We start from the raw sequence: 17,390 nt of genomic DNA, 5'->3' as shown, positions 1-17,390 counted from the left end.
CTGCTACAGTTAGTCAATATCCTGACTTTCCCACTTGACAGTATGCCAATGATCTCTTGAGGCTCATTTTAACTCTAAGAGCCTCAATTCAATGATTCTATGAGTCTTCAGTAAGACTCCTTAATATAAGAAGTAAATAATTTACAAGCTGATACAAATATGAAACTATTTTGTATATTCCAAAAGTGTCATCATTTACAAAATGAGAAGCTTATTTTTAAAAAGTGATATTCTCTCTTGATAAGAAATCTGATACATGTTAACACTTTCTCTGTTGGGAAAACAGAGAATATCCAGAGGAAAATTAAAATTACTCAAAATCTTACCGCTCAGCTGTAACTACTTTACAGTTTAGAACTTAAGTAAAATTTGGCCTTTCATGCAATTTGTCTTTAGAATTTAGAGAGTTATTTTATATTGTAGAAATCCCATCTACTATGGAAAAGGAAGTGGCTTTTGTTTGCCATGTTCGTCTCCTTCGAGAATGCAATGATCCTATCTAATGATCTATCACCCTCAAATGGACGTTTGGGTTTTGAACAGTGGGCTGAGTGGGCACTGTTGAGGTTGAAGTGAGCAGCAAGGTCTAAGCAACTGAGGTTAGGGCTTGGTACCTATCGGGTCACAGGACGACTTCTTGTGGGGACCATTTGTCCCTACCCTTCTTGTACAGCCCTAGAATCCATTCCAATTCCAGGGCACCATCTGGAAAATACTGGGAGAAACTGGGAGAATTAGATGAAAGAGTAGACCACCACAGTTCTTCATCACTACAGACCAAACATGTCATGGAATGTATTCCATCATGGAAGTATCAGAGGTACCTCCTCAGTGCACAAGACGTGGAAGTGTCACGATTAATATTAGTGCCAACACGTTAGTCAAGAAAAGCCACCATGATGGAATCTTCATTTACAGAAACAAGGACTTAGAGAATGGATTCTTTATTTTTTCTTTTAAATGTTTGTTTTTGACTAGGTAATACATTCATAATCTTTCAAAAATTCAAAAGGTTCAAAAGGGTGAGCTGTGAGAAGTCTCCCTCCCATGCCTGCCCTTGGCCACCAGCTTGTGTCTCTCTCCGGAGATAGAGAAGCAAACGAAGCTATATACAGAAGTGGGTCCTTCCATTGTACACCAGTACATCACTGTGTTGGAAATGGCCTCTAGACAAAGAGGTGCCCGAGAAGAGGAGTCAGCCCATTTATTAACCACCCCAAATCTGCAAGGAGTTCACAGATTGAGGTTTTGAAGGGAAGCCTTACTTGGTATAAGGAGACAATGTCTCATCCTAATAAGAGGACAGGAGAGCTGCTGTGTATCTAGGTTGCATTTAAAGGGCAAGGTAATGATTCATAAGGTGTTTATTTTCCCCAAGAGAGGCTGGTGCTAAGAGTGCCACCACCTTTTTTATGAACAATTTGCTAAATGTAAAACTGGATCATGTTTTTGTATTATTTTTATTAGAAAGAGTAGTGATTACCAGAACTTCTTCCCCTTAAAAGAATTACTGAAAACAGCTTGAAAATCATAAGCATTATTTTTATGTCTTGGGGCCAAACTATATCCCTACTGGAATATATCTCGAATGATGTCATAAGTTAATGGAAAAAATAGCAGTAACATTTGCTTTACTGCCAAGGTTTAAGAATACTTAAGCAAAGCATATTTATTTTGGTGATATGAATATTTAATTTTTCCTTACCTGGAAAGGTATTAAAGAGTGTTAATCAATTTATGTTTTGGAGAACTTTTAAAGTTTACCCTTGATATCAGCTGTTACTCTCCGCAAAATCTTATGTATTTGCATCTGTTTATATTTACATAAGAAATAAAAATATCAATAGACTTTTATGAAATACAAGAAGCATATACCAAATTTCTCTAGATGAGTAAATAAAAAAAATAGCCAATAGAATTTTGAGGGTGAAAAAAATGCCCCATCAAATATAAAAGTACACTACAAATCTACCCAAATTAAACAGTAGGATATAGACAGGGATAGACAAACAGCTCATTAGAACATAATAAGCAATCCAGAAATTGACCGATGTGTATATGAAAAGAGAATTTCATATCCACAGGGAAATAAGTGGCATTGAGAGAATCAACTACTGATTTAGAAAAAAGTAAAGTTAGTTTACTTTCTGAATCATACACACAAATAAATGCACCTCTCCAAAGCATATATAACAGGTAAAAATAATAGTTTTATGCTCTTGGCCTCCTCCATCCATAAGACACAAAACAATGAAGTAAAACATAACAATACAGATAGATTTGAATATACAAAACTTTAAACAAAATACCATTAAAAAGTTTAAAAGTTAACAACAAATTGGAGAAAAATATTGCAACATATGCAATAAAGGGTTGATATGCATGATATCGAAGGAGATGTTACCAATCCTTATAAAAGACAAACAACTACCCAAAAAATTGATCACATAATTTTTTTTTTTTTTTTTTTGAGACAGGGTCTCACTTTGTCACCCAGGCTGGAGTGCAGTGGTGTAGCCATGCCTCACTGCAGCCTCAACTTCCTGGGCTCAGGCGATTCTCTCACCTCAGCCACCCAAGTAGCTGAGACTACATGCAAGCGCCACCATGCTAAGCTAATTTTTAAAATTTTTTCTAGAGATGGGGTCTCACTATGTTGGCCAGGCTGGTAGAGAACTCCTGGGCTAAGCAATCCTCCTGCCTCAGTTGGTCAGAAGTTTTAGATAGTCAAATCAAATAATAAAAAATAAGTGATCAATAAAGATATGTTAAGATGCCCAATCTAATAGAAATCAACGAAATGCGGTATTATTGTTCATCCTTTAGAATATAAACCTCTCGACCATATCCCTCTCCTCCCAAATGCTGATGAGGGCGAGTGAGTAGACTAGGCATGCTCTTAAACTGTAAATCTGTAAACTAAGTGCTCTTTTTGGAGGATAATGGAATAGTTTATTCCAAAATGCAAAATGTATATGTCCAGAAACCTAGCAAATCCACTAATGGGACAACCACAGAAATACTGGCATGTGTGCACAAAGATATATGCATAAAGAAAGTCAAGGCAACATTGTTTTAATAATGAAAAACTGAAAACTCCATAAACATCCATCAATGATGTAATTGTTCAATGACTTTTTGGCATATTATCTATGAAATGTCAGTCATTCAAATGAAATATATATATATATATATACACACAAATATATACATAATTTTTTTTTTGAGACAGGATCTCTCTCTGTTGCCCAGGCTGGAGTGCAGTGGTGTGATCTGGGCTCACTGCAACCTCTGCCTCCTGGGATCAAGTGATCCTCCCACCTCAGCCTACCAAGTAGCTGGGACTACAGGTGTGAGCCACTACGCTCATCTAATTTTTGTATTTTTAGTAGAGACAGGGTTTACTATGTTGTCCAGGCTGGTCTCGAACTCCTGAGCTCAAATGATCTGCCCACCTTGGCCTCCCCAAGTGCTGGGAATACAGGCCTGAGCCACCGCATCCAGCTGAATGAGATATATATTATTATAGAAAGATTTCTTAGATGCTGTGTTTATGTGTGAGAGAGGGTGCATATAAATGCATACATGTACATACACATATTTTATATATATATATATATGTACACACACACACATTTATAAATGCATGGAAAAACATCTAAAAGGATCTACATCAAGATTTTACTAGTGGATACCTGTGAGAACAGAAATAAGGTTGGGAAAGGAGTGAAGGGTTTTCATTTATACTTAATAGAATTTTGTATTGCTTGAATGCTTAATTAGAATATATTATTTTTGTACATACAAATACATATATAAAAAAGAGGCCAGGTGCAGTGGCTCATGCCTGTAATCACAACACTTTGGGAGGATCGCTTGAGCTCAGGAGTTCAAGACCAGCCTGGGCAACATACCAAGACCTCATCTCTACTAAAAAAACAAACAGACAAAAAACAAAAAATACCCCCCCAAAAACAAAATGACCCTTACTTCCCCCTGTACTCTAATTTTATTGTACTTCTTCATATAGAGTACAACAGAATAGAAAGAACCTCTTTTAGTATAAATATTTATTTTTCATAAAATGAGAACTTCCATAAAAATGTACTTTTAAAATTTGATTCTTTTTGACTGTTATTTATTCTTTATATCATGCTATCAAATGAAGATAAGGCTATCAGATACTCCAACTTCTAGGAAAACTATGCAGAAGCAAAACTATCCCGAATGATAATGTGTGGGTTGAGTGCAGTCACTGAAGCTCAGGGGTCAGGACTCAACTGCACCAAGCACTCCATCTTCCCAGTTGCCCGGAGGCCCTAGCCAGCATGATGTCACTCAAAATATTCAGCCACCTTTTAATAACCAACTTTACTTCAGAAGAGCAACTACAGGTGTCACATTTTAGCATACATTTTTCCTGACCCTAGAAGTGGAAGGGAGAAAAGAGGGGGACAAAAATGTCTGGCTTGATAGGGACATGTTGTTGGCCTCAGAGTAGATTATGATAGAATAAAGACCTCAAATAGATAAAAATCCATTCAGGATGTTGGAACGCTCTACACGTATATACAAACAAATGATATAGGAGGAAATAAAAAAATAAAGAAGTACATTCAGCTCTTGGTGTCTGCAGGGGATTCATTCCAGGACCCCTTCAGATACCAAAATCCATGGATTCCTCAAGTCTCTGATATAAAATGGTGTAGAATTTACACACAACCTACACCCATCCTCTTGTATACTTTAAATAATCTTTAGATTACTTACACTACCTAATACCATGTAAATGCTGTATAAATATTATTATACAGTATTGTTTTATGATCTGTGTTATTTTTATTGTTGTGGTGTTATTTTGTATTTGTTTTAAAAAATATTTTGGGCTGGGTGTGGTGGCTTATGCCTGTAATCCCAGCATTTTGGGAGGCTGAGGCAGGTGGATCACTCGAGGTTAGGAGTTTGAGACCAGCTGGACCAACGTGGTGAAACCCTGTCTCTGCTATTAATACAAAAATTAGCCAGGTATGGTGGCACATGCCTGTAATCCCAGCTACTTGGGAGGCTGATGCAGGAGAATCGCTTGAACCCGGGAGGTGGAGGTTGCAGTAAGCTGAGATTGCGTCACTGCACCCCAGCCTGGGTGACAGAGCGAGACTCTGTCTCAAACAAAACAAAACAAAACAAATTTGGATTGTGGTCAGTTGACTCCACAGATGGGGAACCCATAGATATGGAAGGCCGACTGTAACCCTGAAAGAAAGGGGAGTTTCTCTGGCACGCAAGACAGTAAGATAGGAAGAAAAGCTGTGGAGCAAGTCTATGATAACAGACCTCACTACTCCCCCATCAATTTCAGGGAAGTTTGCTGTTAAAGTTGGAGGTTATACAGCAACTTCCTTTATATTGTGACATGCTCCCAGCACACAGTACCATCATCACCCGGACTGCAGGAACAGTGGCACCAGGATGTACGGCTGTAGTTTAGGGGATTAATATTTGTTTTCCATGAAGACCTATCATGATCTTCTTCATGTCATTGATCATCTATCCTGGTATTTTTTATTGATTCGATTTTTAAAGATTTGATTTGCTTGCAAATGTTTAGAAACACACCTGTTGTACGAGCAAAATACATTCATCCTTAAGACAAAAATAAACAGAACACCTGTGAAGTGAGGGGGTCAGACTATATGATCACTCAGGTCCCTTCCGGATTAGGTAACCTGTGAAAGAAACCGAAGGGGACTGGGGGGAAAATGGTAAGATGATAGCGATCTCCTTCGGCACCAGTAAAATCAGGATTCCCATTCTACAGTTACATCTTCTGAAAAGTCAGCTTCAATCCTATGTTATGTCTATTGTGAAACCAAAGTGTTATGTATGTGCCCACACTGACTCTCGCCAGCATCTATTCTGGGCATACAACTTCAACTAAGTCTGTTCAAGAGCAGAATAAATGATGTCTTCAGGCCCAGAAAAAAATGAAGAAAGGAACCAAAATGTAGCCCTACGAAATGATTCAGACTTCCTTGAAAGAAAAGATTTAATTTTAGAAATTCTTATTCAGCATGATTAGTTTTAGTGTTCTTGAAGGAGATAGCTGAGTTTATTATGAAGTTCTAGAAATTTACAATCTTATCTAGTCATATCTTTAAAACTGTCACATTGACTATTAGGTTCTTAAAAAGCAAACAAGGATGAATGTGAGAGAAGCGGAAATGTTTATAAGATGGTTTTAAGCCAAACTGTTTAAAAACGTTTTTTAATTGTGATAAAATATACCTATCATAAAATTTACCATTGTAAGAAATTTTTTTTAACCAACTTAACATGGGATCACATCTTAAGCATTTTCAATTTCTAAACTGCATTTTGTCACCTACCTTGTAAACTGTCGACTCTCTTCATGAACTTCCATTTCTGTGCTTTTAAATTCATTTAGTTCTTTCCTTATTGCTGCCTAAACAGGAAAAAAAAAAATAGATAAACAGAATCGTTATTTAGGTCATATATTGCCCCAGTATATACAGCATCAATGAAGCAGACCTTTTTTTTTTTTTTTTTTTTTTTTTAGAGATAGAGTCTCACTCTGTCACCCAAGCTGGAGTGGAGTGATGAGATATGGCTCATTGCAGCCTTAAACTCCTGGGCTCAAGTGATCCTCCCAATTCAGCATTCCCAGTAGCTCGGATCACAGGTGTGCGCCACCACGCTCAGCTAATTAAAAAATTTTTTTTTTGTAGAGACACAGTCTCAAGATGTTGCCCAGGCTGATCTCGAACTTCTAGGCTCAAGTGATCCTCTCGCCTCAGTTTCTCAAAGTGCTGAGATTACAGGCATGAGCCACCATACCAAGCTTAGACATTCTTTTAAGGTGTAATAAATATAATATACTATAGCCAAACTAAAACCATGATAGACTTCCTTTAAGTGCTCTTGGCAACGGGGAGTGGGAGGGGGCCTTTGCCAAACTCATCCTTGAGCCTGGTCCATGAGTCACACGGAACATCCCCCACCCACGATGACCACAAGGAAAGTGCAGTTCATAACATTTTCTGAGAAGTAATACCATTTTCCTATGGAAAGTTCTGCATTGAATATTGCCCACAACAACATGGCTTTGACTAGCTGCCAGACAGCTACTGAGAAAGCAGTCACTTATATATTCTTTAATATTGAAAGTTTATAGAAATAGAACTTATAATTTCAGCAAAATCCTTAAAGCTACCCAAAGAAAATATCAAATAGAATGCGTTGCTATTTAAAGAACACATAATCCACGTCACGTAATTTTTGGTATTTGAGGGGATGCTCAGGCCATTCAGACTGAAATGTTAACATTAATTATCTGTTAACAAATAGTGGCAGGATTATAGATGGTTTGTGGTTTCAAATTTTTGCTTATTTTTATTTCCTAACTTCTCTACAAAGAATGTTTTACTCATGTTTTTAAAAAGGTGCTAATAAAGACACCCCTGTAACCTCCAGGCAAAATGGACTCTTCAGCCAAAACTAAGAATGATAAGTCACAGGGAGTGACTTCACTGGGAGATAAAAAGTCTTCTTTGTGGTTGGAAAATAATAAATTTTAGGAAAGGGAACAGACAGAAAAAAGCCCTGAGGCCTCTCTCTGGCTCTCCCTCATAACTAACCATCATTCTGCAATACATGAGCCTTTCCCTCAACACTCCTTTCAATGCTATATTTAAGCCCATGTCACAGATTGTCTCTTCTCCCCAGATATATTCCTCAGCCCCTGTAGTTTCTATGGGGAACCTGTGACTAGGAACTGTGACAATAATGCTTGCTACTGACTTTTGGAAATGAAGAAGCAAGCAGAGAAATATGTGTGGGCCTAAGTCCTCTGTGACATGGCTGTCCAGTTTGTCTTACCAGTCCGATCAACAGTGAGGACACTTTTGCTTACTGCAAAAACTGATGCCTAGAACCAGAAGGAGAAAGAGTGAGGCTGCTCTATACCACTCGCCAATTAACATCTATAAAACATTCTTCCTTGAAAGGAGGTTTTTTTTTTTTTTTGAGACAGAGTTTCGCTCTTGTCACCCAGGCTGGAGTGCAGTGGCGCGATCTTGGCTCACTGCAACCTCCGCCTCCCGGGTTCAAGTGATTCTCCTGCCTCAGCCTCCCAAGCAGCTGGGATTACATGCATGCACCACCATGCCCGGCTAATTTTTTGTATTTTTAGTAGACACGAGGTTTCACCATGTTGACCAGGCTGGTCTCAAACTCCTGACTTTGTGATCTGCCCGCCTCAGCCTCCCAAAGTGCTGGGATTACAGGCATGAGCCATCGTGCCCAGCTGAAAGGAGGTATTTTAATTTGAATAGTGGCAGAGAATCCTGTCTTGATGTTCATTTTAAATTTCTTCTCCAAATGTAAGGTTTCAGCAGAGGAAGTGAAAAGCGGTACACTTGGAGTCAGAAGACAGGGATTCTAGTCTTGGCTATGCCCTCATTAGCAGTGTGACCCTTAGTGAGTCACTTCACTCCAAACCTCAGTTTTCTTATCTGGAAAACCAGGAAAATTCTTAACAATATCGTGAGAATTAATCAAGAGCATATTTGAAAGTGCTTTGTATACTGTAGAGTCAATAAAATGTCATTATTATGAGCCTCTTGAAAAACAAATTATTCTAGTTTGTGATTGGGATTAACAATTCTTTCATTTTTATTTATGAAGAGGCCACTGGAATGAAAGAAGATAATGCCACTGAAGTTGACTTAACCATGAATTAGATAAAGTCCTTATTTGCAATAGTAGGTTGGCTACTACTGATCTAAGAGTACGGCAAAAATCAATGAAAGCATTCTGTGAGAATCAACTGAGATATGGAATTTACAAAACATTACAATTGTAAATTGTGTGCTATCCATCCGTCATATTAATAAAATTTATAATTCACTGATGACCATATACATATGCATAAAGAGAGACAGTTTACTATTTACAGGCACATCCTACACACTCATCTGCAATGTGACTTTGCTATTCCCCCATCAAGAGGCGAAGTCTATCTCTCCAGCCTTGACTCTGGGTGAGTCCTGTAACCACTTTCAACAAATGCACACAGTAGAGGTGATATGTGCCACTCTGATGTAGCCCTTAACTAGCCTGGCACCTTTTGCTTCTTGCTACTTTAAAGCCAGCTGCCATGTAAAAAAAAGTGACTACTCTCAGAAAACCATGCTGTGAGAAACTCAAGATACAGGGAAAAGCCCTGGAGGTTAAGATGCTGGGTAGATAGAGAGAGAGAGGCCAAGGAGCAAAAGGCACCGACGGTTAGTGAAGAAGCTATCTTGGAAGTGAATTATCTAACCCAGCATCTCACCTGATGCCACAGGGATCCGAAACAAACTGCTGGGCTGAGCCCTACCCAAATTCCTAACTCAGAATTGAGAGCAAAATAAATAGCTGTTTTAAAAGCCACTAAATTCTGGGCTGGTTTGTTAAAAAGCAGTTGATAATCTGAAATCGATTCCAAGGCTTTTACCTTACAGCTGATACAATGGAGGCCTAGAGGGGTCACATGACTCTAGAGAGAGATGCGCATTAACCCTTTTCCTGGTTGCCCTGAGAATACTTGCCTGGCAGCACTAATGGCTGCAGTTGTTTATCTCAGGATAAGTTTGCCATGAAATATCTTGCTTTTATTTTTGCAATGCTCTAGTATATCGACTTTGGAAACAAAAGACATCATTCTATTTATAGCATTATGGTTTTAGTAGTGGTATTCCCATTTACAAAATACAGTATTTCTCGATTGCTGAAAATGTCAAATCCTAGAAAACACAGCATTTCTATGTGTGATGTTAACATCATTCTCAAACAGTTGTTGGCCAAAAAATCGTTCGATGAATCTGATTTTTCCAAAATAGATGATTTTGATGTTCTATTTAGAAACAACTCCAAGAACATATTTTATTATTTATTTATATCCAAAAAAATATTTTATTATTTATTTATTTGAGACAGGGTCTCACTCTGTCATTCAGGTTGGAGTGCAGTGGCGCAATCTCAGCTCACTGCAACCTCTGCCTCCTGGGTTCAAACAATCCTCCCACCTCAGCCTCCTGAGTGGCTGGGGCTACAGGTGTGTGCCATCATGCCTGGCTAATTTTTTGTATCTTTTGTGGAGATGCATTTTGCAATGTTGGCCAGGCTGGTCTCAAACTCCTAGGCTCAGGCGATCCACCCACTTCAGCCTCCCAAAGTGCTGGGACTACAGGCGTGAGCCACCGCAATCGACCTCTATTTTATTTTCACATTGAAAATCTGTCAGATTTGCTTCAGCCTCAAAGAGCGTGTTTATGTAAAATTAAATGAGCACTGGCAGCAAGGTGCACTTTCTTTCTCTAAACAGGACGATGGTTAAGTGACAAACATGGGGCTCATACACAAGCCTTTTAATCTCAGATCCTATAGTCTTTCCACTAAAATGAGCTTCTGGGCCCCTGTCAGGATAATTGCTTCAGATCTGCATGTTGTGTGTGCTGGCTTATAATTGGAAATGATGAGTCAGTTATGTGAATGACGTGGCAATGGAAGTGATGTGAAATTATAAGGACTAGTTGTTTGAAAAAAAATATGCCAGAAAGATGTGACTACAGGCAATTAAAGAAATAGAATGCTTATTTTTAAAATTCACTGAAGATTGATCATAGTTTTATTACAAGAGTTACTTCATCTTGGAATAAAGAGAAAGATTTCCTGAGACAGTTTAAAACAGGAAAAAAAGTAAATCAGACACTTTAGACAAATACATGTATAATAAACTTAACTCTCTTCTTTGCAAAGGAGACCAGGTTTTAGGCTTAATAATTCTTCACATACATGTAATTAGGACTAATTTTTTTTTTTTTTTTTGAGACAGGGTCTTCTTCTGTCACCCAGGCTGGAGTGAAGGTGGTGTGATCACAGCTCATTGTAGCCTCAAATTCCAAGGCTGAAGACACCCTCCCACCTCAGCCTCCCAAGTAGCTGGGACCATAGGTGTGTGGCCACCACATCTGGCTAATTAAAAAAAAAAAAAATTTGTGGAGATGAGGTTTTGCTGTGTTGCCCAGGTTGGTCTTGAACTCCTGGGCTTAAGCAATCCTCCTGCCTTGGCCTACCCAAAGTGTTGGGATTACAGCCATGAGCCACCAAACCCAGTCTGGGACTGATTTTGTTGAAAGACATGAGATAGAAAGAGCTGGGCTGAGGTTACGGGGGATCAGAGCTCCAACGGTGCTGGGTTGTACCACCAATGGGAAGCCATTGAGCCAAAACTAGGTATTTCTAGAGTAGAAACAACAACAACAACAAAACTCTATGAGATAGCAACTGAGACCAAATATGTAGTAATTTTGGCATCATGAGAATTATAGAGAGGAAAAAGGAAACAAAAATGTCTGAAACTAAGTTTAAAATTGGCCAGTGGTGAGTGGTAACAGGTTTGCTTCATCAGTCCCTGTTAGCTTAGGGGTTGTGCTAGGAAGAAGCAACAGGTGATTTGTTGAAAATGCAGACCCTGGAGTGGACCTCCAGCAAACTCCAACAGACCTGCAGCTGAGGGGCCTATCTGTTAGAAGGAAAATGAGCAAACAGAAAGGAATAGTATCAACATCAACAAAAAGGACATCCACACCCAAACCCCATCTGTAGGTCACCAACATCAAAGACTAAAGGTAAATAAAACCACAAAGATGGGGAGAAACCAGGGCAGAAAGGCTGAAAATTCCAAAAACCAGAATGCCTCTTCTCCTTCAAAGGATCACAACTCCTCACCAGCAAGGGAACAAAACTGGATGGAGAATGAGTTTGATGAGTTGACACAGTAGGCTTCAGAAGGTCGGTAATAACAAACTTCTCTGAGCTAAAGGAGCATGTTCTAACCCATTTTGAGGAAGCTAAAAACGTTGAAAAAAGGTTAGATGAATGGCTAACTAGAACAACCAGGGTAGAGAAGAGCTTAAGTGACCTGATGGAGCTGAAAACTACAGTACCAGAACTCCGTGAAGCATACACAAGCTTCAATAGCCACTTCGATCAAGCGGAAGAAAGTGTATCAGTGATTGAAGATCAAATTAATGAAATAAAGTGAGAAGACAAGATTAGAGAATAAGAGTGAAAAGAAACGAACAAAGCCTCCAATAAATATGAGACTATGTGAAAAGACCAAATCTACATTTGATTGGTATACCTGAAAGTGATGGGGAGAATGGAACCAAGTTGAAAAACACTCTTCAGGATATTTTCCAGGAGAACTTCCCCAACCTAGCAAGAGAGGCCAACATTCAAATTCAGGAAATACAGAGAATACACCACAAAGATACTCCCCGAGAAGAGCAACCCCAAGACACATAACTGTCAGATTCACCAAGGTTGAAATGAAGGAAAAAATGTTAAGGGCAGCCAGAGAGAAAGGTTGGGTTACCCACAAAGGGAAGCCCATCAGACTAACAGTGGATCTCTCTGCAGATACCCTACCAGCCAGAAGAGAGTGGGGGTCAATATTCAACACTCTTAAAGAAAAGAATTTTCAGCCCAAAATTTCATATCCAGCTGAACTAAGCTTCATAAGTGAAGGAGAAATAAAATCCTTTCCAGACAAGCAAATGCTGAGAGATTTTGTCATCACCAGGCCTGCCTTACAAGAGCTTCTGAAAGAAGCACTAAACATGGAAAGGAACAACTAGTACCAACCACTGCAAAAACATGCCAAATTGTAAAGACCATGGATGCTAGGAAGAAACTGCATCAACTAATGGGCAAAATAACCAGCTAACATCATAATGATAGGATCAAATTCAAACATAACAATATTAACCTTAAATGTAAATGGGCTAAGTGCCCTAATTAAAAGACACAGACTGGCAAATTGGATAAAGAGTCTAGACTCATCAGTGTGCTGTATTCAGGAGACCCATCTCATGTGCAAAGACACACATAGGCTCAAAATAAAGGGATGGGCCAGGCACAGTGGCTCATGCCTGTAATCCCAGCACTTTGGGAGGCTGAGGTGGGCGGATCACGAGGTCAGGAGATCGAGACCATCCTGGCTAACACGGTGAAACCCCGTCTCTACTAAAAATACAAAAAGCTAGCTGGGCGTGGTGGCGGGCACCTGTAATCCCAGCTACTCGGGAGGCTGAGGCAGGAGAATGGGGTGAACCTGGGAGGCGGAGCTTGCTGTGAGCCGAGATTGCGCCACTGAACTCCAGCCTGGGCAACAGAGCCAGACTCAGGCTCAAAAAAATAAAAAATAAAAAAAATAAAGGGATGGAGGAAGACCTACCAAGCAAATAGAAAGTAAAAAAAAAGCAGGGGTTGAATCCTGGTCTCTGATAAAACAGACTTTAAACCAACAAAGATAAACAGGGACAAAGAAGGTCATTACATAATGGTGAAGGGATCAATTCAACAAAGAGCGTTAACTATCCTAAATATATATGCATCCAATACAGGAGCACCAGATTCATGCAGCAAGTTCTTAGAGACTTACAAAGAAACTTAGACTCTCACACACAATAATAATGGGAGACTTTAACACCCCACTGTCAATATTGGACAGATCAACAAGACAGAAAATTAACAAGGATATCCAGGACTTGAACTCAGCTCTGGACCAAGTGGACCTAACAGACATCTACAGTATTCTCCACCCCAAATCAACAGAATATACATTCTTCTTAGCACCACATTGCACTTATTCTAAAATTGACAACATAATTGGAAGTAAAACACTCCTCAGCAAATGTAAAGGAACAGAAATCAAACTGTCTCTCAGACCACAGCGCAATAAAATTAGAACTCAGGATTAAGAATCTCACTCAAAACCACACAGCTACATGGAAACTGAACAACCTGCTCCTGAATGATTACTCGATAAATAATGAAATGAAGGCAGAAATAAAGATGTTCTTTGAAACCAGTGAGAACAAAGACACAATGTACCAGAATCTCTGGGACACAGCTAAAGCAGTGTTTAGAGAGAAATTTATAGCATTAAATGCCCACAAGAGAAAGCAAGAGAGATCTAAAATCGACACCCTAACATCACAATTAAAAGAACTGGAGAAGCAAGAGCAAATACATTCAAAAGCTAGCAGAAGGCAAGAAATAACTAAGATCAGAGCAGAACTGAAGGAGATAGAGACACAAAAAACCCTTCAAAAAATCAGTGAATCCAGGAACCGGTTTTTTGAAAAGATTAACAAGATAGACTGCCAGCAAGACTAATAAAGAAGAAAAGAGAGAAGAATCAAATAGATGCAATAAAAAATGATAAAGGGGATATCACCACTGATCCCACAGAAACACAAACTACGATCAGAGGATACTATAAAAACCTCTACACAAATAAACTAGAAAATCTAGAAGAAATGGATAAATTCCCGGACACATACACCCTCCCAAGACTAAATCAGGAAGAATTTGAATCTCTGAATAGACCAATAACAAGTTCTGAAATTGAGGCAATAATTAATAGCTTACCAACCAAAAAGAGTCCAGGACCAGACAGATTCACAGCTGAATTCTACCAGAGGTACAAAGAGGAGCTGGTACCATTCCTTCTGAAACTATCCCAATCAATAGAAAAAGAGGGAATCCTCCCTAACTCATTTTATGAGGCCAGCATCATCCTGATACCAAAGCCCAGCAGAGACACAACAAAAAAAGAGAATTTTAGGCCAATATCCCCGATGAACATCAGTGCAAAAATCCTCAATAAAATATTGGCAAACCCAATCCAGCAGCACATCAAAAAGCTGATCCACCATGATCAAGTCAGCTTCATCCCTGCGATGCAAGGCTGGTTCAACATACACAAATCAATAAACATAATCCATCACATAAACAGAACCAATGACAAAAACCACATGATTATCTCAATAGATGCAGAAAAGGCCTTTGACAAAATTCAACAGCCTTTCATGCTAAACTAGGTATCGATGGAACGTATCTCAAAATAATAAGAGCTGTTTATGACAAACCCACAGACAATATCATACTGAATGGACAAAAACTGGAAGCATTCCCTTTGAAAACCGGCACAAGACAAGGATGCCCTCTCTCACCAGTCCTATTCAACATAGCATTGGAAGTTCTGGCCAGGGCAATCAGGCAAGAGAAAGCAATAAAAGGTATTCAAATAGGAAGAGAGGACGTCAAATTATCTCTGTTTGCAGATGACATGACTGTATATTTGGAAAACCCCATCGTCTGAGCCCAAAATCTCCTTAAGCTGATAAGCAACTTCAGCAAAGTCTCAGGATACAAAATCAATGTGCAAAAATCACAAGCATTCCTATACATCAATAACAGAAAAACAGAGAGCCAAATCATGAGTGAACTCCCATTCACAATTGCTACAAAGAGAATAAAATACGTAGGAACACAATTTACATGGGATATGAAGGACCTCTTCAAGGAGAACTACAAACCACTGCTCAAGGAAATCAGAGAGGACACAAACAAATGGAAAAACATTCCATGCTCATGGATAGGAAGAATCAGTATCATGAAAATGGTCTTACTGCCCAAAGTAATTTACAGATTCAATGCTATCCCCATCAAGCTACCAATGACTTTCTTCACAGAATTGGAAAAAACTACTTCAAACTTCATATGGAACCAAAAAAGAGCTCGCATATCCAATACAATCCTGGGCAAGAAGGACAAAGCTAGAGGCATCTTGCTACCTGACTACAAACTTTACAAGGCTACAGTAACCAAAACAGCATGGTACTGGTGCCAAAACAGATATACAGACCGATGGAACAGAACGGAGAGATAACACCACACATCTACCACCATCTGATCTTTGACAAACCTGACACACACAAGCGATGGGGAAGATTCCCTATTTAATAAATGGTGTTGGGAAAACTGGCTGGCCATACACAGAAAACTGGAACTGGACCCCTTCCTTACACCTTATACAAAAATCAACTCAAGATGGATCAAAGACTTAAATGTAAGACCTAGGACCATAAAAATCCTAGAAGAAAACCTGGGCAATACCATTCAGGACACAGGCATGGGCAAAGACTTCATGTCTAAAACACCAAAAGCAATGGCAACAAAAGCCAAAATTGACAAATGGGATCTAATTAAACTAAAGAGTTTTTGCACTGCAAAAGAAATTATCATCAGAGTGAACAGGCAACCCACACAATGGGAGAAAATTTTTGCAATCTGTTCATCTGACAAAGGGCTAATATCCAGAATCTACAAGGAACTTAAACAAATTTACAACAAAAAATCAAACAACCCCATCAAAAAACGGGCTAAGGATATGAACAGAAACTTCTCAAATGAAGACATTTATGCAGCCAACAGACACATGAAAAAATGCTCATCATCACTGGTCATGAGTGAAATGCAAATCAAAACCACAATGAGATACCATCTCACATCAGTTAGAATGGTGATCATTCAAAAGTCAGGGAACAACAGATGCTGGAGAGGTTGTGGAAAAATAGGAATGCTTTTACACTGTTGGTGAGAGTGTAAATTAGTTCAACCATTTGGAAGACAGTGTGGCGATTGCTCAAGGATCTAGAACTAGAAATACCATTGACCCAGCAATTCCATTACTGGACGTATACCCAAAGGATTATAAATTATTCTACAATAAAGACACATGCACACGTATGTTTACTGAGGCACTATTCACAATAAAAAAGACATGAAACCAACCCATATGTCCATCAATGATAGGCTGGATTAAGAAAATGTGGCACATATCCACCATGGAACACTATGCAGCCATAAAAAAGGATGAGTTGATGTCCTTCGCAGGGACATGGATGAAGCTGGAAACCATCATTCTCGGCAAACTATCACAAGATCAGAAAACCAAACACCACATGTTCTCACTCATAAGTGGGAGTTGAACAATAAGAACACACGGACACAGGGAGGGGAACATCACACACTGGGGCCTATAGGGGGTGGAGGACTAGGGGAGGGATAATATTAGGAGAAATACCTAATGTAGGTGATGGGTTGATGGGTGCAGCAAACCACCATGGCACGCGTATACCTATGTAACAAACCTACACATTCTGCACATGTAACCCAGAACTTAAAGTATAATAAAAAGAAGGAAAGAAAGAAAGAAAGAAAGAAAGAAAGAAAGAAAGAAAGGAAGGAAGAAAGAAAGAAAGAGAAAGAAAGAGAAAGAAAGAAAATGCAGACCTTGCTGCCTTCTCAAACAGCATGAGCTGTGGGGCCAGAATTAACTAGAATTGCCATTTTGATATCATTTATTTCTTGGATAAAATTATGATGGGATGTGGAGAGGATTTCTGGACTACTCAATAATCAAGTTCAGTGCCACAGGGAAGCAAGTGTACTCCCTTCTGCTGCTAGGGCATCAA

The 17,390-nt window shown here is 39.1% G+C and overlaps 1 protein-coding gene across 6 annotated transcripts in view; it reads right to left on the bottom strand.

Moving 5' to 3' along the window:
- The window catches only part of PHACTR2 (phosphatase and actin regulator 2), a 295,326-nt gene that overhangs the window by 17,313 nt on the left and 260,623 nt on the right, over nt 1-17,390 (bottom strand). For 3 of the 6 annotated variants that reach the window (XM_055266052.2, XM_063631812.1, XM_055266044.2), the window contains one exon: nt 6,387-6,463. In XM_055266052.2, coding sequence (XP_055122027.2) covers nt 6,387-6,463 — 77 coding nt within the window. Of the gene's footprint in view, nt 1-6,382; nt 6,464-17,390 lie in introns of those variants that run through there. The other 3 variants (XM_055266059.2, XM_055266069.2, XM_055266034.2) reach the window with 1 other exon arrangement.

Source organism: Symphalangus syndactylus, chromosome 2 (genome assembly GCF_028878055.3).
Source record: "Symphalangus syndactylus isolate Jambi chromosome 2, NHGRI_mSymSyn1-v2.1_pri, whole genome shotgun sequence".
In the NCBI taxonomy this organism is placed as follows: Eukaryota; Metazoa; Chordata; class Mammalia; order Primates; family Hylobatidae; genus Symphalangus; species Symphalangus syndactylus.
This window is presented reverse-complemented; position numbering and strand designations above follow the sequence as displayed.